The following is a 25654-nucleotide window of genomic DNA, read 5'->3' as shown; positions in this document are numbered from 1 at the left end:
TAAACACCGCCCCTAGTGGAGAGTATCGGTGATAGCCAGTTGAACAACTGTTCCCCATTATTGTGAAAGTCATAAAAAAAGGGCTTAAAAATGTAATTAAAAATCCCTTTTTATTGGCCCTAATAGCTTCTTTTTTTTTTTTTTTTAGTTTTGGAGGAATGTATTTTATCTGTAAGATGCAATCCTCAAAATCACGCTACAATGCACTAAGCAGTTAAAAACGGTAGGAACATGCCACTTTTGTAAGAAATTTAAATGCGTGAATTTTACTTCTTAACTTGAATTGCTGAAATAAATAAACTCTTTTGGCGGTATTCTAATTTATTGAGACGAGCCTGTGAATTATTTTTGAACCAGCAGTCTTGGATCTGTGCAGCTATTCCCCTGCAGATCAGCAGAGGGAAACATTTCTCTTTTTGCTGCCACCTCAGACAATAAAAACAAGGCGAAGCCCACACAGGCGGCAGCATCTCAAGCCCAAGTCAAAGGCAGGCATCCGGGAATCGACTGAAGAGGGGGAGAAATATGGAAGCACGGCCGCCGATCTGGGAAAGAGAGATGTAGCTGCAAAGATGCCGCCCCACCGCATCTCCTGTTTGCTCCTGTTCTTGTCGGTTTGGGAGGCGCTGGCCAAATCTCTGCCGGATCAGGGAGCATTTGGTAAGCTCGGCGGCGGACAGGGGGGATGCAGCACAATGAGATGGGAGTGGTTGCTTGTTTTATTGCTTTTGTCGACAAAAAAAAAAAAAAAAAAAAAAAAAAACCCTCGTCGATGTCTGCAGCGCTGCGCCCCCCTGACTTCACGTTGTCTAAATAGGAATTAGATTATCAGGGAGACGATTGCAGACATTGTTGTGTGCGGCCTGAAATGCTCTTTAATGAACATGGAGTGAAATGACAGCGAGGCCGTGCTGGAGTTGGCTGCAGTGATTGGACTGAAATGGTGTGGAAATGTGAGTTTTTTTTTTTTTCCTGAGAGCACAGGCCTGGGAGTGCTGCTCCTTCACAGGCAGGCCTTCATGCTGCTCATTGTTGCTGTGCACCCTGATGACAGGGAGATCAGGAGGGGCTGAGAAGCTGGAAATGTTTAGGTCATCCAACCAAACGTCTTTCTGTTTCAGAAAAGAATTAAATCTGCTTTACTGCAGGAGAAAAAAAAAACAAACCTCTGTCCTTCTCTGTAAATAAAACAAAGCATGGAAAAAAAGAATCTCCTCTACTGTTGTTATGCTGATGTACATTTTGAAGGACATTATGTAATTGCTGTGTATTATGCATGCCCGGAGCTGTTTTGAGATGCATGGATGGTCACAGACTCTGTCTGGAGGAATGCAGCTACCCACACATAGGCTCTTTTATATTGTTACAGTGTTGCTTACATTTACTTCAGTTTTTAAATTAAAGCATAGTTTTTTACAACCTTAATTTATTGGATGGAGACTTAATGACTATAAAATGCTACGGTTACAGAACATACTGTTTAATTTTAGATCAGTACCTAACATCTAAAAAAGTGAAAGTCAAAGCACAGCCTTCATGTGGAATAGTTTGTCATTTAATTTAAATGTGTATGACTGTATCTGTTTAATGTTCAAACTAAAACATTTCTATTTTAACAGTTTGATGCTGCAACATGTTCTAAAGTGAATGTAATTTCTTCAATTGTTTTGGGAGCACTAGTTGAATCCAGATATTGTCTTTTATTGAAGTTTGTTCATACACTGACGCATATTATATTTGGGCCAAGCAGGTGACGGTAATATGAGTGAAACACAATCCCGGTATAGAAAAGAGCTCAAATAGAATATGAAATGTTTGAGCAGGTGAACGTGCAGGGGTGGAGTTGCTCATACACGCCCAATTGTCCAGGTGGATTTACTTTTCCCTGACTCATGTAGGTTGTTTACTGTGTTTTCTAAAGTATTGCAAGGGCAAAATTAACAGTATAGTTGGATTTAAGGTAATTACAAATAATTACCTTATTTGGTAAGACAAATTCACAATTTGTCTTACCATGTTTACATTTAAAGCAATATTAACGTTAACTACAGTGCTAACTTTGTACTACAAGGGCATTTCTTATCCCATTTCAGTGTCTGCAGTGCTTTATGTTGCTCTGAATAACAGCTGAAGGGCTTTTGAGAGCGAAAATCTCCACTGTGTGACACTGTGACTCAGTGTTTATATCAATAGAGCTGCTTCAAGCCAGTTTTTCAAGTGTAGAGCCCAGACTGAGGAAATCCTCTCCAAACACATACACAAGGGGGCCTTTATAGGTCCAATTATGCTAATGTGTGACAAAATTTAGTCATGTTCAATGAACATAGACACACAGTTACCAACACACATACATGCTGCTTATGATCTGACTGACCGTCAGTGGAACTGATAGCGTCACTTTTTTTTTTTTTCTTGCGCTGAAGGGTTTTTGAGGACCACAGCTTGTAGCGACACAGAAACTTATTCGAGTGAGGAAGCACAACAGGACATCTTTGGGAGAGTCGGAGTGTAACCATAGAAACAGTGTGACCCATATTCACGCGATCCAAGAGGCAGGATGAGAAAGTAAATGTTTCAGGAATGAAAACATGATGAGGAGATTTGTAGAGGGTGTGTCTGTGATGACATTCCCTTTGGGAAAGTAATCCATCTCTACTGGAAGTGATGGCAGCTGGATTTGCTCTTCTAAAATCTGATCAAGAAAACATGAATTTTGAACCAATTTCAAATATATATGTTTTCATGTAATGTTTTACACTTTCAAATAAGAAAAGAGCCTCCTGTTGTTACATGTATACAGATCTTTCTTCAATATTACATTGAAAACACAGACGGTTTATAGATTGCTAAGCTGTTTTTGAAGTTGGCTAAATTAGCCTTTAGCTAACTCAATAATTTTATTAAAAAGTCTTTTTAAACATACAGACAGTATGAATATACTTTAAGGATTTAGTTCTGAACTGATTTCTATTATATTAATCTCTGCAAATGTGTTTCAATTGCCAACATAAGATGTTGCTCATCTCTTCTTCAGTTTGTGGGGCCGGCTGTGGCTCTCTGGGTAGAGTAGTTGTCTTGTGATCGGAAGGTTGTAGGTTTTATCATGCTGTTGATGTGCCTCTGAGGAAGGCACTGAACCCCAAATTGTGTATTGGTGTATAAATTTGTGAGTGCAAATGAGTGAATGTGACTCTAGCGTAAAGTGCTTTCAGTGGTCAAAATGATTGAAAAAGTGCTACATAAGTTCAGTCCATTTGGATTTATAGGTGCAGTCTTATAGTAATATATTAGCAAATTATATGTGGTCTCAGAATTCAAAACATAATAAGAACATTGCACTTTATAATCCTGGTACAACTTTAGCACCTCAATAAGTGGAGTCAGGCAGATTAATGAGACTACAGGAAAGTAATTACAGCTTATGACCTCCAGTGGATTTGGTTTATTTATTTCATGTACTACTGTCAAGACATTTAGTTAAAAAAAAAAAATTATAAAAAATTTATATCTTTTTCTCTTCTTGCAGAGGTGCAAGTAAAAGTCCAGGTTTTTGACAACAGTGACCTCTCACCGTTAGCAGACGCTCAGGTAGAAGTCCATGGGAATCAGACGCTTTTGGCATCCAGCCATGCCGGCAGCGATGGTGTGGTGAGACTCGGCTTCCTGTACAGAGCAGGTACCTGGGTCATCATCACAGCCTCCAAACGGGATTACATCACCAACTCGGTGCCCTGGCACTCCAGTCGGATCCCATGTAGGTTCACAACTTCATCACCATGCCTCAGCTTTGGCTTAAAACATTTAGGGCTTTAATATTCATAGAAAATATAGCATTTTTGTTAGTGTAAAATGTGCTTTTACATAAATGCAGCTGGATGAAAAAAAAATAATTATCAGAGACTAATTCCAGGGTGGCAGGAAATGTGCAATCCGGGCTTATAAATAGTTTATCCCAGTCGCAGCCGCTGTGTATAAATTAGTCAGCTAGTGTATTTCACACTTCGTGCATAAAACACATCAGTTTGTTTGTGACAATGTCGTCATTCCCAGAGCTATTCATGTGTTCCTAAAGAGTAAATACTGTAGGACTTTTATTGAATTAATTTTACTAAATCAGTTAGCATCACTGTCCACAATCACCTTGCAGTAACAACTATTGCTCTTTATTTTCCCTGATACATTTTGCATAATATGTAGTTTCATATAATCGCCTCTTAAAATATAGAGTAAGAAAACAGCAAATACTCACTGCTTTGATGCAGGACTCAAACACTCAGAATTTCACGTTTGACGCTCTTGCTTCACCTTGTTAGTTTTGTTAGAAGGAGTTTTTTTTAAGTTAAAACCTAATTATTGTTTGTGGTTTTGTCTTCTATGTATGAATGTGTTAATTTCCCTTTTGAATGTCTATCTGTTTCAGTGTACGCCTCGGTCAGCCTGTACCTCCTCGTTGAGAGGCCAGGAACTCTCATTCTGTACGATGACATCCTGCAGGTTTTGTCTGGATCACCAGGTGAGGAACGATTAAACATTTACTTGTCTTAATATGAATCCTATATTTCAATAATTTTTGTGAAAAAAAAGACATCTTTAAAAACACTCTTTTTATGCATATTAATTGGTCTGTTTTATAAAATACATTGAAGTTTGAGTTTGTAACATAATAACACAAACTATTCTACTGTATGGATTGTGTCTGATATTGTTCAGTATTTACCTCACTGGCGTCCTTCTTAGATTTAACTGCAAAGCCCTCAAAGATGAAAATCCTTCCATTATTTTGAAGCTTTTAAACTTTCTCCAGGAGCTCGAAACCAGCCGCTGGTTCAGCTACAGAGGAAATCCATTCAGCTGCCTTCCAGCTCTAACTACACGGCATTGTCTGCGACTCTGACCACAGCCAGAAGTCAGTATGAGATTGGTGGGTTCCCATTTCTTTTGGGCCAGGAGACCAACAGCTCAGGTTAGTACCTGCGTGTTTTGTGTTTAAGGGTGTTCCTCGAGTCTTTAAACCAGAGGATCAGGTAGTTTTAGGTTTGTTGTTAAATTAAGTTTTACAAGCTGAGGAACCCATGAATGTTGTATCTAAATATGGACACTATTTACTTGGCACAGCCTTTACATTTTGAGAAAACTTACATCTCAACTTCACTAAAAATTTGAGAAAAGTAACTGCAGTTTGAAAGTTTGAAATTGCCTTTCAAACTGCATGTGAAAGGCAATGTAATAACATTGCCTTTCACATTCAAACTAATGTGTATGTCATAGAGTTTGAAAGAGACACCCATTATGGAAGGTTTTCTTCCATAAACTCATCCAACATAGAGTCAGTGCTGATGTTAGCGATATTTTCTCTTCAGGTGCAGAAACGGGATGGGCAGACCTGACAGCACTGGCAGTGGTCAGCATCCAGCTGTTTGATAAGGATGGCAGTACGATCCAGGTCTCTGATCCAATCCACATCTCTGTACCGCTGCCATCTGACACCCGAAACAGGATGGCCACGAGTGTCCCTACTTGGCTTTATCAGCCAAAGACTGGTAAGGAATACACATAAATCATAGAAGAATAGAGCTGACAGGAGGTTATGTAACTCTCCTGAAATAGAAAGTCTTATTTAGACTGGTGAAACTACATAGTCCAAATATTTGCTAAGGTTTGGATGAAACATTTGATTTTGACAAAATTAATGTAATGATGATAATATCGTGTTTTGTTTTTTTCTTTTCTTTTTGTTTTTTTAGGATTGTGGGTTCGGAATGGGACTGGCTATGTTAAGAAGGACGGGACACAGTTCGTTTGGACCGCTGTGGTTCCTCAGATGGGATACTGGTTGGCTGCCTTTCCTTCATCTTCAGGTACACACATCAACAGAAAGTTGGATATCTTGAATCTGTCTTTTGGAAGCTGTTAGTGTTTCGTTGCACTGTCAGTGTTTCCAAGACAGAAATGTTTAACCTTTAGCCTTTATTGATTTTGCAGCATTTTCCTCAGTGTACAGGGTCTGTGTTTATATATTACTGATTTCAGTCTTAGTTTTTCTTCTGAGAAAGTTTTTCAGACTTACTCTAACAGTACCCTATCGCTTTTATTTTAGTGCTGTAGGTGCCATACACAGTACTGTAGGAAATACCTTTGGATTAATTTAGCTATTGATTATCTGACCACTCAGGGGCACACGTAGAGCTTTGAAATGTAATTCCTAGATGGTCAGTTGGGGAAAAAATAATAAAACAAAACAATGATGTCTTTGATTCTCCTGAAGCAACAGAACATTGTGAGTTATATGACCAGGATCCTGATACACATGGACTATTCAAAAGAACAAAGCATCAAGAACACACACCTCAAAGATATGAAAGGATCACATTTTTCACAATGTGTCTTAGTTTCCTTACATTTAGACACATGACATGTGTTTTTTAGTACATCAGCCTTCATGGCAATATAAGAAATCACTGGACAGCAATGGAATATATTCTTTGTTATAAGATTAAATGTTAATAAAATGTTTTGCAGGTTTTGGTCTTTCTCATCCAGGTTTGAGGGACATCACCACCTACCACACCCTCTTCCTGTTGTCCATTCTGGGTTCACTGGCTCTGCTGGTGCTCATCCTGCTCTGTGTGCTGCTCTACTACTGCAGGTGTGGCGAGCGTAGGCACAGGTCTTACCTATAGGTTCATATTAGCAGGAAAATTTACAAATGCAAAATAGATAGTTTAACATGCATATTGCTATACGTAAGAAGTTTTTTGAGTTCTGATTTCTAACATTTAATTTCCAGACGAAAATGCCTAAAACCTCGCCGACATCAAGGCAAACCCCACTCATCCAATCTAAATGGAGCTAAGAGAGACCAGGGAACATCAACTTCACGTCTGAATCTTATCTGTGGAGGCCATGTGGAGTCAGGTCCCTCCAACGACAAATCTGACATGTCTCCATCACGAGACTACCAGAATTCAAGAGAAGACCTGACTAAGCATGTTCCAGCTCACATGCTGCGACATGCCAAAGGGAAAAGCACCTCAGGTTCCCAGCGGGGAGAGAGCTTCCCCATGAAGGTTACACGTGCCACTGAGACCAACAACCTGGACAACCCTTTACTACATGAAGACTACAATCGAAGCTACAGCCCCAAGGAGAGCAAGGAGTCTGAATACCACAGACATCACAATGACAATGACAATCGAGGATACTCGTCTGATCCCCCGTCTCCACCTCGCTTCCAGGGATATGTACCAAGTCAGTCTGACAAACCTCCAGAATATTCAGCAGCAGCAGCAGATAGCCTTGCTAGACCAACTTCCCTTAACACCCAGCCAGGTCAGATTATCTTCTGCAGCTCCATCGACCAGATGAAGGAGAACATGTACAGGAGCATGGTGCCAACCCTGGTTATCCCAGCACACTACATGCGCCTACCTTCTGAGTTCTCTGGTAAGGATGGGAAGGATCAAAAGGACCAGGACAAAGATGGGACACAGATGGGAGGAGGCCAGCAGCATCACCACCACCACTCCCAGAAACAAGGCCAGCAGCAACAAGGTGGGTCTCAGGGTGACGACTCTGAGGAGCCGAGCTGGGCCTCTGACTCCTCCGGTGGAGCTGTGACCATTCCTGTGCTCTTCAACGACTCCACAATGGCTCAGATGAATGGGGAACTGCAGGCTCTGACGGAGAAGAAGCTCCTGGAGTTGGGCGTCAAACAGCACCCACGAGCATGGTTCATCTCCCTAGATGGACGCGCTAATGCTCACGTCCGCCACTCCTACATCGACGTCAGCAATGACCTCAGCGGCGGCGGGTTTGGAGGTGGCTCCAGTAGCGCTCAGCGAGATGTGAACCTTGAGCCGCCTCTTGAATCTCAAGAGAGAAAATCATCGGGCAATCGTAAGGGAAAGGATGAACGCTGGGGGACAGGAGGACGGAAAGGCCACGGCATCAGCAGCAGCAGTGGAGGTGGGAAGAATTACTCCAAACTTGCCTACCCTGACCACAGCGAGCCCAGCAGCAGCGAGGGACGCCCGGTGTCACCAGAAGAGAATTCCCTCACTCCTCTTCTTGATGAAGGGTCGTCCTCACGTGGATCCACCATCCCTAGAAGAGGTCGTAGCCGAGGGAACAGCAGTCGCAGCAGCAACAGTGAGAATCGCCGCGACTCTATGACTAGCCCTGAGGATGATCCCGACGACAAAGATGAGAACAAGAAGAGCCCCTGGCAGAAGATTGAAGACAGACCTCTCATGGTGTTCCACCCTAGGAAGTGAGCTTTTCAAACTTAGTGAACACTGGATCTTTGATGAACTTTGAGGTGGACTGAATTTTCCCTTCAGGAAGATCCCAATAAGCACAACCACTGCTTCATTGGCCCACTTTCTGGTTGTTGTTTGACATTTCTGCTGATTGTCTCAGTTGACCCCTCTGATTTCTGCTGATTCTGTCCAGTTTATTGTGTATCCTGTGACTTCACTTAACCATCATCTGAGCCATCCCTAATGCCGACTGTGGATATAGCCATTTTGTAGAGTGAAATACAAGAATAGAGTACTTAAACTTTGATGACTGATTGATACTTACCAAATATAACCACACAGATTACTTGTTTTATGGGATTTATTTATATGTAGCTAAATTAAATCCCTTACACTGATTCTAAATTCACTCAAAATCTCACTCTTTTTCAAAATAGTGATCAGAAAAGGATTGTATGAAGGAAAGAACATCTCAAAGACTGGAGAAGTCTGAAATGTGTCATATTTATCTGAAGCACCTGTGAACAAATGTTTTATTTACATCTTTTTAAGAAGAAATAATTTCTTCTTCCTCCTTTACTGTGTTAATGTACTGTGGTCTCTTGTTTAAATCGTACTGGTTTGAAATTTTAAGCATAATCTTAAAGTCACCCTTTGTGTCACTGACTTATCACAGTGATGTACTGTACAATTTGCCAAAATGTCTGCCTTTCTCCTGTTGAGATTTTTTTGGCCAGCAGAACCTTTTTGTGTAAATAGACCCACAGACATTTGAGTGACAATTTGTTATAGAAAGATTTTGCATGCATATGAATGTATGAAGTTAACAGAAGGCACCAAAAGCCCCCAGCTCTACTGTTGTTTAGGCTCCTGTACAGCCAGTCCCTAATCGCCACAATATGTCTGCAACTCAGCAAAACTGCTAATTTACTTGAAGATTCACTATTGAGATACACACAGTGGATTGAATACAAGGCCTGTACCACTTCTCTCCTGTAAGTGCCTTCTTTCACATAGAATCGAGTGATAGGCATGGTTCATAAAATGCAGTTAGTTGTAACCTAAACCACTCTGTCGAAATCGACAGGCACTGATAAGCACACTGCATTGAGGTGACATTATGTGACACTGAGGAGCATGCCTGCCAAATCTGACAGCTTTTCTTGTGGCTATTCTATCCTTGGATATCTGACACCTTGTAATTATCCTGTTTTTCACCAAACTTGTAAATGTTCTGATGAATTCTATGAGATTTTATGTGTATAAAACGTGCATGTAACATGTAGTATAGGGTGTTTTTATTGAGGATATTTGGCACAAAACATCACAGTTGCAGTGAATTCTGTTGCCAAATTATTGAAGATACACTGACTTTTCTCCCTAAAGAGATAGTTATTTGCTTTTTTGGTGGTATTGTGTGGAAAAATTTGAAGCTGTACTATCTTGCTGTGGACAGCAGCCAGAGCAAATTCGGCTTGAAAAATCAGAGAAATTCAGACCAAGTCAGATAGATAAAAGGGTCAAGTTAGACCCTTCTATCTGATAGATACAATCAGAGTAGAGCTAATAAATGATCACAATTAAGCCAACAGCTTAGTTTTAATTAGAGCCAAGTCAATGATATTAAGAGATCAGTGTGAAGTTAATCATAATAAATTCATCTATTTGAGATTAAGCGAATGACTATCCAGGGTTAAGAAAAAAGCTAATTTTAGCCAAAGAAACAGCTACTGGGTCAATTTTACATCCAAGTCAAAAAAATGGTTACCAAGTCAAGCTAAAATAAACGCAGCTAACACTTGCTCAAACTAAAAATAGCAGCTATCCAAAATCAAGCTAGCAGTTACTCAAAGGCCAAGGCTTCCCTACCAAGTAGCACAGGGTTATTGTTAACTTGATTATAACCGATTTTCCCAACCAAGACCGATTTGAGTGCTTTCTACTACAGGTAAGCTACTGACTGCATCCGCTTTCTCCACACAACTCCACTTTAAAAAAACACTTAATCTCTTTAATCTTGCTGTAACAAAATTTACTTCCGGTCATAAATGTTTACAAGAACAACATACTGACCAACATGCTCCCGCTGTTACTAGCATCACTGCCTATGATTCATCAGCAACTGTGAACTTAAAAGAAGTTTTTTGTTGTTTGTTGCAGCGTTATCGACTGAATGCATAAATATTGTTGGAAAAGTCATGCTGGAGGGTTTTCACCATCCGCCTGCTGTTCAAATGCTTGTGTCACACGCCTACAGTGAAAACTGAAAATGCGATGTAATTCTAGGAAATAACCACAAAATCAATCTAGCTGACTTATGTTGTTCACTTGGTAAATGTAAAGGTTTTTTAGTATTTGGACAAATTATTAATTTTTTTATAAAGTGTGAAGTTGTGGCTTTCTTTGCCCACGTTTCTTTGGGTTTTTTAAGTTAATGCAGATAACTTGCATCACACAAACATTGCAAATGATTCACACAACTGAATCCCCTGTGGAGACCCTTTCAAGTGCAGTTCACTTTGTTGGATTTTGTGCATATGAGGGTGAGGAGGTCAGAACTGCAGGCCATCATCCTGTGCACTAAATCATATGCATCATACACCTGGTCAGTTGTTTGTAAACTGTAAAATTGATCCTTTCTGTATATTAGACAAGATACAAATAAATGTGTTCCCACATTATTTATGTGTTTGGAATGTTACTTTCAAAAACTTGTGACAACAGTGTTATGGGTTTGTTTTCAGATTATGTCTAAAAAATGGAATAGAAACACACACAAAATCAGCAAAGATGTCAGGAAGAGTATTATTGACCTCCAAAAATCTTGACTTATTCTTTGATAGAGTTCCAGAAATGTCAATGTGGCATGTGCATCTGTTGAGGCAATGGCATTCATTAACCACAGAGGAAGGTTCAATCACTGTACCATTAAATAAGGATACAAGATTTATGTCTTAGCAATGTACATATTTGGGTTGAAAAGTAAATTTGAATCCTAAAATAAAAACAATCGATCTTGTGGAGATGTTGGTTGAACATCTCCACAAATCAGGTGATGTGCCAACAGGTTCTCTATGACGGCGTTTCCCAATTCCGGTCCTCAGGCCCCCCTGCCCTGCATGTTTTAGGTGTTTCCCTTCTGCTACACACCTGGATTGAATATATGGGTGATCAACAGGTTTCTGCAGCACTTGATGGTCATGCAATCATTTGAATCAGCTGCTCTGGAATAGAGGCACATCTAAAACATGCAGAGCAGGGAGGCCTGAGGACCGGAATTGGGAAACGCTGCTCTATGAGGAAGAACCCATTACATTTTACAGGGGTGCCCAAAGTGGGGTCTTGAGGGCCGGCATCCAGCATGTTATAGTTCTCTCCCTGGTTAAACGCACCTGGATCCAATGATGGCTCGTTAGAAGGCCTAAGAAGAACACCGACATGCTGAAAAGGTTTTTACTATCACCAGAGAGAGAACTAAAACGTGCAGGATGCTGGCCCTCGAGGGCCGTCTTTGGGCACCCTAACAAAAACGCAGGTTGCAATGGGTTCTACAATTTACTTAGTGTGTAAAATACCTTAACTTTTGAGATATCCTGTGTTTTTATGGAGCAAAAAAAATGTAAGTGCTTTAACCTTTAGCTGTAAAACTTTACAATTAAAACACGTTCCTATCTCTACTGAAAAGAGCTTAATGAAATCCCATCGTCGGAGGTACTATTCCTTTAAAACTGATCAACATGGAAGGTCACGTGTGAGCCCATCATGTGATAAATGCCTTCAAAAATTTGTAGCAGGTTGTTTTTGTCTTGTGTTTGTGGCGATGCGGTGAAAGGAGGACACTTCTTATTCTACCTATTACATCTGCCTTCATAAAACTGTGAGGTAAAGTTGCCATGTTTGTTTGTTTTCTATCGCAGAGAAACAAGGAAAGTAATTCATGGCAGCTACCGTTGATGCTAGCCACGTAGCCCGCTAAGCTAAATAGATTAATTTGCATTACAGTAGCTAAGTCACTCTTTTCAGGGTCAGTATGTCGAGAGAGTATTTGTACAGCTTTTAAAAACAGGTCTAGCTCATGAAGGGGAAATTCTACCCCTCAGCTAATTTATTGTTTTTGTTTGTTTGTTTTGCTGTTTTTTTCCCCTCAGGTTTTGAGAGGAGTATGCAGCAGCACCCAGAGCTCTGTTAATAACAGCTGAACTGTTTTTGCCTCTCTAAAGCCATCTATTCACAATGGTAAAGTAGATCCTTAACCTGCAGCATGTCCAAAAATAACTACCAGTTTCCACAAAAATAAGAAAACTAAAATCAAAAAACGTATAGTCAATATAAAGTGTTCATACTTTTAGATTTTGCAATAAGTTGTATAGATGCATACAGAATTACATCTCTGCAGTCAAAATGTAAAACCTTTTACACCTGGAGTAAACAATGCAGATGGATATTTGTTCTAAGACCAGTCGGATGATTCACTAAACAATTACCTTTTTCCACTTGGAAATGTATGAGAAGCAAAACAGGAAATTTTGTAGTCTATTATAGAGTCTAACAGCTGCATCTCTTTTGATGAGAACAGCAAATTAATCACTTTCCCGGTTAACTTGTTAAATAAAGATGAAAAATATTACTTTTATGTGATTTCTTACCATCTTAAATTCTACATATTTTGTGCATAAAAGGGACATAGCTTTGTGGGAAGTCCTGAATTTCTTCAGTGTTGCAATCCATGTTATCAAGTGGAATGTTTGCAAAGCTGCTGCACGTAGTTGGTTCTTTACACTGAAACCGAGACGATGAGGGTGCTGGTCTTATAATAAGGGCACGCTTTATCACACTTTGTGCTGCTGAGCGCCATGTTTTCTTCTCATTGTGTTCAGACTCTTCAAATGGGGGTCTTGTTTCTAGCTCTTCTGGGCCTGAGCGCAGCGCTGATCTGCCCCGATGGAGGCATGTGTGAAGATAAAGACACCTGCTGCAAGAACACTCAGGGAGGTTATGGCTGTTGTCCGCTTCCACATGTGAGCTACTCATTTGTCTGTTCTAGCCAAAGCATAAGCTGCATCTTTTGTCTATATTAAGAAAGTTCTGTTTGCCTTTTGTGGTTTTGTTTCCGTAACAAACTCTTTCTTTTGATGCGGAATATCCGCTGCTGTAATGTCAACCTTTCTCTTCTGTCTTGAATCCACCCCCAGGCAGAGTGTTGTTCAGATCACCTTCACTGCTGCTACCAGGGGACAGTGTGCGATCTGGTCCATCAGAAATGTATTAATAAAACAGTTTCACTTCCGTTGATAAAGCGACTTCCCAGTAAGCAGAGATCATCTCCCTCTCAGGTAAGAGAAAGTTGTAATTCTCACACTCTGTCAATCTGACCTTCTATATTCTTGTTTTAAAAAAAAAAAAAAAAATTGTTAAAAGATGTCACTGGAAGGCACCAGTTTTATTTTTATTAGCCCAATATTAGTGTTTAAGCAACAGAACACCGAGCTTCATTATTCTGCTCAATGTTGCTCTACTGTGTAAAAAGTGGTTGGTTATGATATTTCTGAGGTTTACATGATATTGATGGTTCCAGCTCATCAGCAGAATAAAGGCGGTCATGTGTCCAGACCAAGAGTCGGAGTGTCCTGATGACACCACCTGCTGCCAGCTTTATAATTCTTCTTGGGGTTGCTGTCCGTTACCCAAGGTAGAGACATTGTTTGTCTGTAAGAGGCATGTTTCTGTTGTATTCCACTGTTAAGCCTGAAACATTACAAGGAAGGTGATCTGGTTTGACCTGACTTTTGTCAGGCTCATTATTTTGATGCTTGAATCTTCCACTAGGATCGGTAATGTATTGCAAACACAGTGTCACATACTTATTTTAGGGCATTAATCTACAAAGTTTTGAAGCAGAAATATATATGCAAATATTTTTTTGCAAATTTGTATTTTTTGGTTATTCAGGACTAGAGGACAATGTCCTCAACAGAGCCACAGTCTTCATCATTATCAGCAAGCATTTTCTTATCTTTGCAGGCAGTTTGCTGTGAGGATAAACTCCACTGTTGCCCTGGAGGATCAAAATGCGATCTCGTCCATTTAAAGTGTGTTTCTCCATCACTTGGGTCCGTCCCGATGCTGGAAAAACGACCAGCGGAAAGATCAAAGGATAGGCCAGGTTGGGATTTTCTCTTGTAAACAAACAGCTTACAAGTCAGTCATGGCTTTAAACCAGAGCAGCAAATTCATTTAAAATTAAATAAAAATTTTAAATTTTAATTAATAAAATTTTTTATTGCGTACATTTTTTAAATTAAAAATACCCTGGTAGTTTTAATTGGGGGTGGGGGATAAAACATGTTTGATTCTCTGATCTTTATCCATTTGTAGTTTCTGTGGCTGGTGCAGTGATTTGTCCTGATGGGAAAAGCAGCTGCTCAGATGGTTATACTTGCTGCGGACAATACGGCTGCTGCCCTTACCAAGAGGTATGCTTTAGAACTACTTGTCAGTAATGAAACTCGTGACTTAAATTATGGTGTCAGAAGCTTCTACTTATTAATCATCGGCAAAAATGTTAATTTTGGGCTTTAACCCTTTTTTTCCAGTTCACCCAGAGTCAGAAATATACAGATTCAAATATATAATAATTGGAACCTGCTAAAGTTTTTAGAATGGCTTCTTATTATTAATTAGGCAATCTAACAAAGACAGCCATCATGGTGTGGACATGTAAAAGAGAGCTGTTTATTACTGTTATTGCAAGCACATCTAGTACAGCCGCATGCGGGCTAGTTAATTTACCAGTTAATTAACACACATGGCTTGCCTTTTGAGGTTTTCAAACAAAAGCAGCTCCTCCAAACCATTCGGTAGCTTGTGCACTATGCAGCCCCTTTTAAAGACTGAGATGGAGCGTAGGGACCAAAATGACAAGAAGTAACAATATTCTGGAAATTAAGTAGAAGTTCTGCATTCAGCAGGTGTTCATTTTGTATTTCACTTCACTAAACTCCCAGTGTGTTTGTTTTAACATTTTTAAAAAATCTCTAAAACAAGGTTTGCTACTCTTTGTGGAATATTATTGAGTTTGACTGCAGTGTTTTCAAGATCAGGGTCATTGTGGAATATTATTATTTTCTTTCTTTCTTTTATATTATATTTTTATTTATTTGCATAAGAGGAACATTGTGTATTAATGAATATTGTGAACAACACAAATGTGAATTTACACAATTAGATCTCCAGTGTTTGTCCCCCTGACAGATGGTACAGACTGAATTAGTTATTAAAGTAAAAAAAAAAAAATCACAGTTTTATGTTGTAACCCAGCCTCCCATAAAAACATATGCGCACCCACACCCCCCACACACCATATACATGGCGCTACTCTGAGTCAGTTTTACTGACTGTTTACAAATTTGGGTGGATACAAACAATCTCTTTGACTGCTTTAAAAACTATTAAAAGTTGTACATTTCCTGATATTAACTAGCAGGCTGCTGCAGAACTTACCACAATGACAGACAACAGTCTGACCACAGTTGGTACGTCTAAGTGGAAATCACAGTCACGAAACGCACATAGCTCGCCTTCTGATGTTTTCAAACAGCAGCTCCTCCAAACCATTCGGTACCTTGTGCAGTATATGCGGGCGCCTTTAAAGACGGAGATTTTCAATATTTAGAAAAATATACTTATTGAGAGTTTAACAAAAACTGATACGATTGAGGTTTCCTATCAAAACCCTCCCAGGCCCCTTAAATTATAACTTTATGGTTTAAGTTGAAGGAGCTTGTTTCCACCTGGTTAAACAATAATCTATATGCTACAAAATTATCTAAAAATTACAGTTTTCTGATCTTTCTTTCCTTGTATTTTTTTATGTGACCTCCACTTGCTCCTTTCTGTTGTCCTTCTTTCCTTTATCTTCATAGCCTTACTACTTTACTTTGTCTTTAGTTCATTCCTTCCATGTAAGGATGTCTTTCTATCCTTTTTGTCTAATCTCGTCTTACCTGGTTGACTTTCTTCTGTCCTTCCCCATTTAAATGCTTAAACTACTTTCTTTTCTCTTCTTTGCATGCGTTGTCTTTTTTGTTGCCTTATTCTTTATTTTGTGGTTTTTTAAATGTCCTTGTGTCTTTGCTCCCCTATGACTTTTATTGACTATTTCCTGGTGTCGTTGTTAATGTCTCACCTGCAGTGTATATTTTCTTTTTTCTTTCCTGCATGCCTTGCACACTTTTGTTTCTTGTCTCTTCTTTCCCTAATGGTTTTCTTCAGTATTTCCTCTTCCTTTCCATCCTAGTGTCATGCATCCTTTGAATCTGTTTTTGCTTCCTTCCTCATGTGTTATTAATTTTTTCGTTGGAGCTGGTGAAAATGCATCCATTTTCTGGGTTTAAATGTTCTGTTAAAGGGACTGTTATTTGAAACAAGATTTTAAGGCCACCATTGAGAAAAAATCTAGACTAATGTACCTGAAAAGTGCATTAATGAGATGTATTGCTTTACTGTCACAGAGCTGCAGCAAAATAACCGGCATACTGAGTCTCTATAATTAAGTTCATAATCAAATTAAGCTACAACCAGTCTTGGCTTATAGCTGTGTTTGAACAGAGAAGGTATTCAGACTGAAACAGTGACTCGAATATAATATCTTCATAAAAAGTGATATTTTGTTTAACAAGTGCAAGTTGTTGTGCAATTGTTTGTAAATGATTAGAAACTTTCTGAACAATTCACCGCTGCAGGCTGAGTCATTTGGTCTCTGCACACTGTGTTCTTTAGTTGTAATTAAATCTAGTTTTTAACTTTTTTTTTTCATATGTTTTCATTATATGAAGGCCACATGTTGCAATGATCATCTCCATTGTTGTCCAAGCAACACGACATGTGACCTAAAGCATGGAGTCTGTAAATCAGGAGGGAACGAAGTGCCGCTGATGAAGAGGATTCCTGCTGTGTCCCGTGACGGTAAGCTGCCTTTACTGTAAAAACCACTGATTCAGATTTATTTTTGCAGCACTAATAAACTTAGAGCTTTAAAGGAAGGGAAGAAAATTCTTAAAGTGAAGATTTTGATCTGTGACCTTTTTTTTTTTTTTTTTAAGTGGAGTGTCCAGATAAGAAAACGGTCTGTCCTGATCAGACAACGTGTTGCCAGATGACCAACGGATCGTTCGGCTGCTGTCCTATGCCTGACGTAAGCATCACACTCTTAACATGAAGGAACCTGATTTTGTTTTATGTTTCAGTAAAACACCTTTAAATAGGTGGTACCAAGGAAACAAGAAATGACAATAACCACACTGAGCACAGTTTAATGTTACTGGCAAATGGGGTTTATATTATGTTAAATTTATTTATACATCAAATTTTAAAACAGAAAAAGTTCTTCATTATTACACTAATGGTGAAGCAAAACTAAAGGAAGTAGAATAAAACTAATTGCTAGGAATAAGCCTGGAGTTTAACATATTGAGGATTAGCCCTTAACAGTGATCTTAAATATAGTTTGATATAATTTGTGTAATCCTGGGTAAAACTACCAGATTTCACACAAGTATGTCTAAGTTATCTGTGCTTTTTGCTCATTTAAATATAGATGGCACACCACGCACAGCAGAGGCACACGCCTGCTACATGCATGACTTATTCTTCTATCACAAGTATAGATGTTTTATTGAACCCTTATTAAACAGAAGAAATGCCAGAATCAAAGAATAATTTTTGTGTTTTTGTTTTGTATTAAATTAATTTTGTAGCTGAAGAGATGAGTGTTAAGACTGCTTCCTGTCATCTCACAGGCCGTCTGTTGTTCAGACCACATCCATTGCTGCCCTTCAGGGACAAAATGCGACCTGATACACAGCACCTGTGTGTCCGTCCAGGAAAACGCTCCCCTGTCCATTAAGAAGCTCCTGACCATGATGGACCAGGGGCCAGCACAGAGCAAAGGTCAGTAAAGAGGTCATAGTTACAGGAGACTGAAACTGAATGTCAGTTTTGCAATATTAATACGCGATATTATGTGCCCATTAATCAATGGGCACATAAGCTCACGGGATGGATAACTCTGTCACCAAAGTAGACTTGTAGAGTTTCCAAACTTGCTTGTAGGTTACAACTTCAATAATATTTGTCTACTAAAACATGATTAATTTTCACTTATTAACTTCAATCGAAGCTGATTGTCAGGCTTTAGCTGAATAGAAATCATTTGAATCAAGTGTGCTGAAGCAGCAAAGCATAAAACATGCAGGACAGTGTGCCTTAAGACTGGGAAACATTGCTTCTGTTTTACATGTTAAGGACATCCAGAATATTTGCTAACATGCCTACATCTGGCTTTTCAAGCAAGTTCATCCTGAAAGAAAAATCAAAGAGCCTCCAAAACCTTAAAACATCATGACTGGATCAGGAATAGGGTTTACAAGTTTCACTTTCATAGGAGGTGTGCACTCTGAATGAACACAACATAAAGGCAGGACTAATGTTTGCTACAGAGAATGAAGAGAAAGTCCAGGACTACTGCAGTAATGTTCTTTGGAGAGAGGAGTTTAATCATTACTAAAACAGAAGATATAATTTGGTGTAAAATAAATACAGTATTTAGTAAGTGTCATGGTTTGGAGAAGTTTCCCAGCACCTGGCCAGTTCATCTGAGAATCCACCATGAGTACTACCATGTATCAGAGCGTGCTTGACGAAAACATGAGTCCATGTGTAGAAAAGTTTATTATTGAAGCAGAATTGGACCCTGCAATAAGTCCGGAGCCCTTTTCTGAGCATGCTTCGTAGGTTTAATTGTTGCTATGGGGACTTGATGATTCCTAAGATGCCTCTCTTTTCAGGGCTCTTGTGAAAAATTAGGACTACCATAAACGTCTATTTATTTAGCTATTTTGGCTCGTTAGTCATAAAGTCACCACTACAAAGCGTTGCCTGTTAATTAGAACCGACTTGTGATAAACATAGGAAAAAGCTACCAAACCTCATGTTTTTTCCTAAATAAAAACAAAATGTGTGGAGCTGTAAAGCTGGCATAGTACTGAATCTATACTTTTGTGGCTCATAAACCTTAGTTATTTAGGGATCTGCATACATTTAAGTGTTTGAGGTGTAAAATAGAAAAAGAAACGGATTATTCTAAAACATCTTAAATCCATCTGTGTTTTAGGAGTTTAAACAGCTGGAATAAAGTTTATGTACTTGCTTTAATGTAAGTTTCTGTTTTGTCTTTCAGTCCTTGCTGTTCCCTGTAATGCCTCTGTGGCCTGCGCTGATGGAAACACCTGCTGTAAATCACCAACAGGAAAGTGGGCCTGTTGTCCTTTGCCTCAGGTACGGCCAGGTTGACGGCTCGTCAGGTGGTTTCTCCATTCCAGCTGCTCAGTTACTCTCTAAACCAGCTTTCCTGATGAAATTGCCACACACTTCACTCCCTTTTTCTTCTGTAATGGTTGTCTCTCCTCTTTGCAGGCTGTGTGCTGCAAGGACCACCTGCACTGCTGTCCCAGTGGAACCGTCTGTAACCTGGCAGCCTCCACTTGTGATCATCCCTCAGGCGTAGCGCTGATGCCGCTGCTCCCGAATACACCCGTCTTTCCTCTACTGACAGAAAACAGCAAGTGTGACAAATCCACGTCGTGTCCCGGAAAAGCTACCTGCTGCAAGACGGCGAGTGGGGGATGGGCCTGCTGTCCTCTGCCCAAGGTAACCTGGACTGCAGACTGGTCATCTATCCGTTGATTTACAGCACTGTTCAATTCCTTTACCACTCCAGGCTCCACAGGATTTCCCAAGTTCCTAGGAATTTCTCTGCTCGCTGTTTTATCAATCAAGCTGTTTAATCTTTTGTAAATCTTCGATTCAGCTAAAGAATCTATTCCATCCATCTGCGACCTAAGATTGCCAATATATTGATCTGTCATTTGCCTTCCTTTGCGTCACTTTATCCATTCTTCTTCCATTTACATATCTATTTTGCCCTGACTGGCTGTCGATTTCTTTATCTGCCTATAAATAGCTACTTGTCTGCCTTTTGTTTTTCCAGACTGTTACATGCCTGGCAGGCTGTTTGTTTCTTTTTTCCCTCCCCTTTTGTTTCTTCACAGGTACTAGGGAAAGCTGGTGTCAATCTCCTCTGATTGATCCTCATCAACTATGGGCCAATCAGCATGCAGGGAGGCCTTATTTAAGCAGCCCAGCTGGGGAGAGCGGAGAACTGGCTTTGTTACCTGACACATGTCTTGTTGCTCTTTGTGTGAAGGTTTGTGGTGGGAGTTAGAGGGCGAGGTAAGTTTGGGGTACCTTGTACATTTCATCACGTAGGTGTATTTTCTGTTAGATACACTAGGTAAGGAGGGGGGTGCCTCCCATGTAAAGTTTTGGTGGAAACTTTTGTTAGATTAGATAAACAGGGTTTTTGTTTTCTTTTTGTTTCTTTAGTTCAGACGGTAGTTAGGCCCTGTTTTGTTTTATTATTTTCTATGATTTGGCACCCCCCTAACCGCCCCTTTCTCCCCCACAGTTTGTGTGAGCCTTCCGGGATTTTCGTTATCAATAAATCCCTCTTTTTTACAACATTCACCTGGACTCTGTCAAATGATTGTGGCTGTCGTGTTACTCCCCTCCTCACAAAAAGGGGGGGGGGGGGGGGGGCTGTAACACAGACATTTGTTTGCCATCCTTCTGTTTTAGTCTATTCATCTTTCTTACAGTCTGTTTTTAAATGGTTACTTTGATCTTCACCACTGCATGAAGTTTTCCCATGAATTAGATGTCATTTATTTTTTTGCATTTGAAATAAGAAATGTGGAAAAAGTAATAAATTAGAAATGAGATGTTTTTAATTTTTATCGTTACTCAGTTTTCAGGTCACATGTTAAATATTCAAACTGCGAAGAGAAATTAAAGTACCTTCAGAAAACTCAAAGAACTGTTTTGACATAAGGAAGAAAACCTTGCTGCTTGAAACTAAAATGTATAGAAATCCGGACTGGATTTCTCAATTATCCTTAAACATCAGGTTAATTGAGAAACCCAAACTGAGGTCATGCTTTAAATTGGCTCAGGGTTTAAGCAAAGTGATCAAAATTTAAAAACTGCAATTTATATATCCTGCAGGCTGTTTGTTGTGACGATCACGTCCACTGCTGTCCTCACGGCTCTGTTTGCAACTTGGAGGCTGAAACTTGCGACGACTCCTCCGGTGTCTTTCCGCCGCTTCCCCTGATAACCAAAATTCCCGCTCTGACCAGTCGAGTTCAGCAGGAGAAAATCATGTGTGACGGTCAGACTAGCTGCCCAAAAGACACGACCTGCTGCTTCATGGAGAGGACCCACAAATGGGGCTGTTGCCCTCTGCCGGAGGTAGGAGTCTGCTTGTTTTATACAGAGCGCGTGATCAGTACGCTGAGTAAAAGCTGTCGTTTTCCAGGCGGTGTGTTGTAAAGATGGAATCCACTGCTGCCCCAGTGGACACACTTGTGACCCCCATCGGTCCTTGTGCTCCAGCGGCCCTCATCGGATTCCCTGGTCCACCAAACTGGGCGCTCTGACCGAGCCAAGCGTGTTGACCGACGTTAAATGCGACAACAAAAGCAGCTGTGCCACAGGAACGACCTGCTGCAAACTGCCGAGCGGCGAGTGGGGCTGCTGCCCGTTGCTGAAGGTTCGAGCGCCTCTGACTTTGTCAGCCCTGATAAAGATGAAAAACCTGTTTAGCTGTGCTGAGGTCTAACCCGTGGCATATTCCTCCTTCTTTTCAGGCGGTTTGCTGCCCTGACCACGAGCACTGCTGTCCTCAGGGCTACACATGCAACATGCAAACTAAAACATGTGACAAGAAAAGCTACAATCTGGAGCTCACCGCTGCCCTTCTGAGTAAAGTGGAACAGTCTGCGCTGAGACAGGCAGTGGAGGAAACAAACGTACAATGTGACAGCACAGGGGTGTTTGTCTGCCCTCCAAAATCCACCTGCTGTAAGATTTCAGCTACAGAGTGGAGCTGCTGTCCCTTTGTCAAGGTATGTTCACGGTGTCTCAGTGTCTTGACACAGTTTGTATGGAAAGAGAAAGATCCAGCCATTTGTAAGGCTGTTCATATGTCTGTAGGTTTGTCCACTTGTGTTTTTAAAATCTCTGGTGTTTCCAGGTTTAGTCTTTGAAACGTAAGATCACTAGATATCCCCAATAAAGTGCCTAATATTTATTCATAAATCCTAATTAATCCAGAATTTCATTTCATTTATCCTGTTCTGGTTGATAATTTTACCAAGTGTATGCAAATATACGGTAAAGTGGACCGTGCATGAAACCCTGTTGTACATCGTAACAAACTGTTGTAGATTTGTTGTTTAACAAAAACTAATTGTTGGATATATTTTGAACTTGATTTAAAAAAAAATCTGACATGTTTTGTCAAAACGAATATTAACTAACTCTACAAGCATCCTAGCAATTCCTAAGGATACTAGAAATTCCCTCTGAATGTCCTCACAATCTCTCCTGTGAGTCACTATGTATGTTGACTTCTAATGTTAGTCCTAGATCTTACTGGCATTTAAGACTCGCCACCAATATTAGCAAATATCGTTTTCTGCCACTCGACCATGAATGGAAATCAGTCCTCTCTAATGTAGTTAACTGATAAATACAGCTTTTAATGACGTTTATTTTTGTTTTCCAGGCTGAATGCTGCGCAGACGTGAAGCACTGCTGTCCCGTTGGGTACTCATGTAACCTGAAAGCCAGAAATTGCATTCCACAGACCCAGCTGACCTGGGATTCGTTGCTGGGGGTCAGACATAAAGACTCGGTCCATCGTGGACTCTAATTTGGCAGAGTTGCAGATGATTTGCAGCCCTGAATCCTTTCCATCAATCTGTTGCTTGCATTAGTGTGGACAAAGTGAGAGTCATCTCAGTGTCCTTTTTGGTTTCTCTTAATTGCATTTTTTTTTTGTAGTTTTTTTTTTTTGTTGTTGTGGAAATGTAGTGATTGGGAAGAGGTTTTGCTTTTATGGGCATTCTGTTTATTGAGCAAGTGTCTCTCCATTTAAACTTATTATCATTTCAACACTGAATGTGGATCTAGTTCATCTTCTGCATCATTTCTGTAAATCACTCCAGATATAGAAGAAGCTTTTATCTGCAGCGATAGGTGGGAATGCAGAAAATTCACATTCAATTTGTATTACACACAAATATTTAATACATTGCACAGAAGTAAAACAATAAAGCAAACATTTAAATTTGTACATACATTCAAAAGTCTAGAGTGAGAATGACCTATATTCCAAATAAAGAAAAGGTAGCCTTGAAAAATGAGATAAAATGTCTGAATTATTTTTCTGAAAAGAAATTTCTGTCTTTGGATTTGAGTTGCAGAAAGTCTAAAGCATCTGCTTAGTTTAACCCTCCTGTTATGTTCGTTTCTGAGGTACAGCAATAATGTTCGTGGGTCAATTTGACCCGGGGAGTGTTTAATCATGCAATAGTGTCAGAAACCAAAAAAATCCTCCAAAACATTTTTCTATCTGATTATTAACTCCAATACTAACCATTTCAATTCATATTTGTGCAATGATGTTTGATTATTTCTCCCAAATTAAGGATCAATGACAACAACCTACTCATTTACTCATTTGGACATAAAAAATGGAATTTGCATTTTTAATATTTACTGAATAAATCCTAGACACAAAAAAACTATAATTTCCTTGAAATTGATTTTTGGTAAATATTTTTATATTACACTTTTTTTTTTTTTCAATGGGTGATCTTTATAATTGAACTTGAGACACATATACTGTTCAGGGTCAAATTGACCCACTGATTAAAATCAAGATAAATGAGTCATGCAGAGAGTATTTATGTTTCCCTCCACTTCTGCTGAGTGTCACTCAGTGTGGGTGGAGTTTGTCCACAGGAACAGAAGAAGTTCTCCTCAAATGTTGTGTGAACACCTGCTTTCTCGCAGTTTCCTAGTGAAGTAAAGAGAATAGTGAGAAAGTGTGCTTGTGTGTGTCGGGGTGTGCATGGATGTGTGTGGTGTTTGTGTGGTGAAATATGGTTCATAGCTGCAAGGAAACATATAGAAATGGACATTTTTTAATCTTTTTTTGCACTTTAACCTGACTGCCGGGTCAAATTGACCCGAACAGTATCTGTGTAAAAAGTAGACCTAGGGGTTGGTACAAATGTGTAAAACTAATAAATTTTTAATTGATATGTAGAGTTCACCTATTAAGACAAATAGAAAAAGTTTCATGCAAAAAAAAATACTTCCAACTATTTTTAGAAAATTTTCAAACTTTAAAACGGGTCAATTTGACCCGGAACATAACAGGAGGGTTAAGAAGATTTATCTTATGAATCTTTTCTGATGAGAGAGTTCTGTTTAATAATAGATGTTCACAAAACCAAGCCTGGTTAGATCACTAACTGTAGGCCTGAAGGTTTCAGCACATAGCTGCTGTCAGCTTCTGTTGGCTCTGCTGACTGTCTAGTTTTAACGCTGTTATGAATATTAGGTGTGGTGGTTTTTTTTTTTTTTTTTGGAATTTTAAAAGTTTGATAACCCCCACAACAGCCATTGGATTGGTTAATGGCTCCAAAAAGTTGCTTTAAATGAGTTGAAGACTGTGGCAGATATATCAGATGGTTCCATTTGTAATTTCTGATTTTGCTCGAATGAGTGAGCACAGATTTGACTAATTTTCCTTTGCATTTCTAATTGTTCAGCTATGAAGGGATTTTTTAGTGACATGAGAGATTTAAATTAATGTATTAGTTCTGTGTTTTTAAATTTGTGTTTCAGGGACCCTGTAGATGTTTGAATTTTTCAGATTTTTTATTTAAATTTGGTAAAAGGAAAATAAAACAATAAGGTGTGCCTTATTTAATATTGAGTGTGTTTTTTGGTATGTTATGGAGTCTGTTAATAAAAATATATCCTTTCTGGTTTTAAATGCAATCAGTAATTAAGAACTTGGGGTATGAATTTATAACTTAAGTAGAGCTTTAAAAAATGATTTAAGAAATAATTGACTTCTCCTATGGAGGGCATTAACTTTTAAATTTTGAGGGTTGCTTTGCTCACTTCATTTTTATAAACTTTGCTTTCATCATAATGAAAGAAAACTGAATGAAAGGAGATCTTACACATACAATTTTGACCACATATTTCCATACACTGTAAAGACACAACCTTTATTTTTCCTCTCTGTTAAGCTTTTCCTGATTTTGGACACTATTTGCTAAATGTCAGAATAATGAGGAAGGAAACGTTTTTGCTTTCTGCCAGTTCAAAATAATCCAATCAAATGTTTTCAATCATGCTCTCAAACTTCTAATAGCAGTTTGGTTTAATTTTGACCCATTCCAGCTGACCGAATCGCA

General features: G+C 39.3%; 2 protein-coding genes across 2 annotated transcripts; both read left to right on the top strand.

Moving 5' to 3' along the window:
- The first annotated feature begins 414 nt into the window (after positions 1 to 414).
- On the top strand, positions 415 to 10939 carry fam171a2b (family with sequence similarity 171 member A2b). Its single transcript, XM_028029293.1, has 8 exons — positions 415 to 660; positions 3527 to 3754; positions 4421 to 4513; positions 4805 to 4963; positions 5361 to 5540; positions 5745 to 5858; positions 6520 to 6646; positions 6788 to 10939. Exons 1-8 carry the CDS (start codon positions 573 to 575, stop codon positions 8271 to 8273), a joined length of 2475 nt encoding a protein of 824 aa, XP_027885094.1. The 5' UTR covers positions 415 to 572; the 3' UTR covers positions 8274 to 10939.
- Positions 10940 to 12002: 1063 nt separating this feature from the next.
- On the top strand, positions 12003 to 25224 carry grnb (granulin b). Its single transcript, XM_028029294.1, has 17 exons — positions 12003 to 12140; positions 12407 to 12494; positions 13136 to 13276; positions 13451 to 13591; positions 13834 to 13947; positions 14280 to 14421; positions 14634 to 14731; positions 17093 to 17222; positions 17360 to 17451; positions 18056 to 18206; positions 19495 to 19592; positions 19731 to 19964; positions 21378 to 21623; positions 21691 to 21924; positions 22022 to 22279; positions 22942 to 23662; positions 24606 to 25224. The coding sequence occupies exons 2-16, from the start codon at positions 12492 to 12494 to the stop codon at positions 23086 to 23088; spliced, it is 2229 nt and encodes a 742-aa protein (XP_027885095.1). The 5' UTR covers positions 12003 to 12140; positions 12407 to 12491; the 3' UTR covers positions 23089 to 23662; positions 24606 to 25224.
- Positions 25225 to 25654: the final 430 nt, after the last annotated feature.

The sequence above is a fragment of the Xiphophorus couchianus genome, chromosome 10, assembly GCF_001444195.1.
Source record: "Xiphophorus couchianus chromosome 10, X_couchianus-1.0, whole genome shotgun sequence".
NCBI classification, from domain to species: Eukaryota; Metazoa; Chordata; class Actinopteri; order Cyprinodontiformes; family Poeciliidae; genus Xiphophorus; species Xiphophorus couchianus.
The sequence above is the reverse complement of the archived record's forward strand: the minus strand, read 5'-3'. Positions and strand labels throughout refer to the sequence as shown.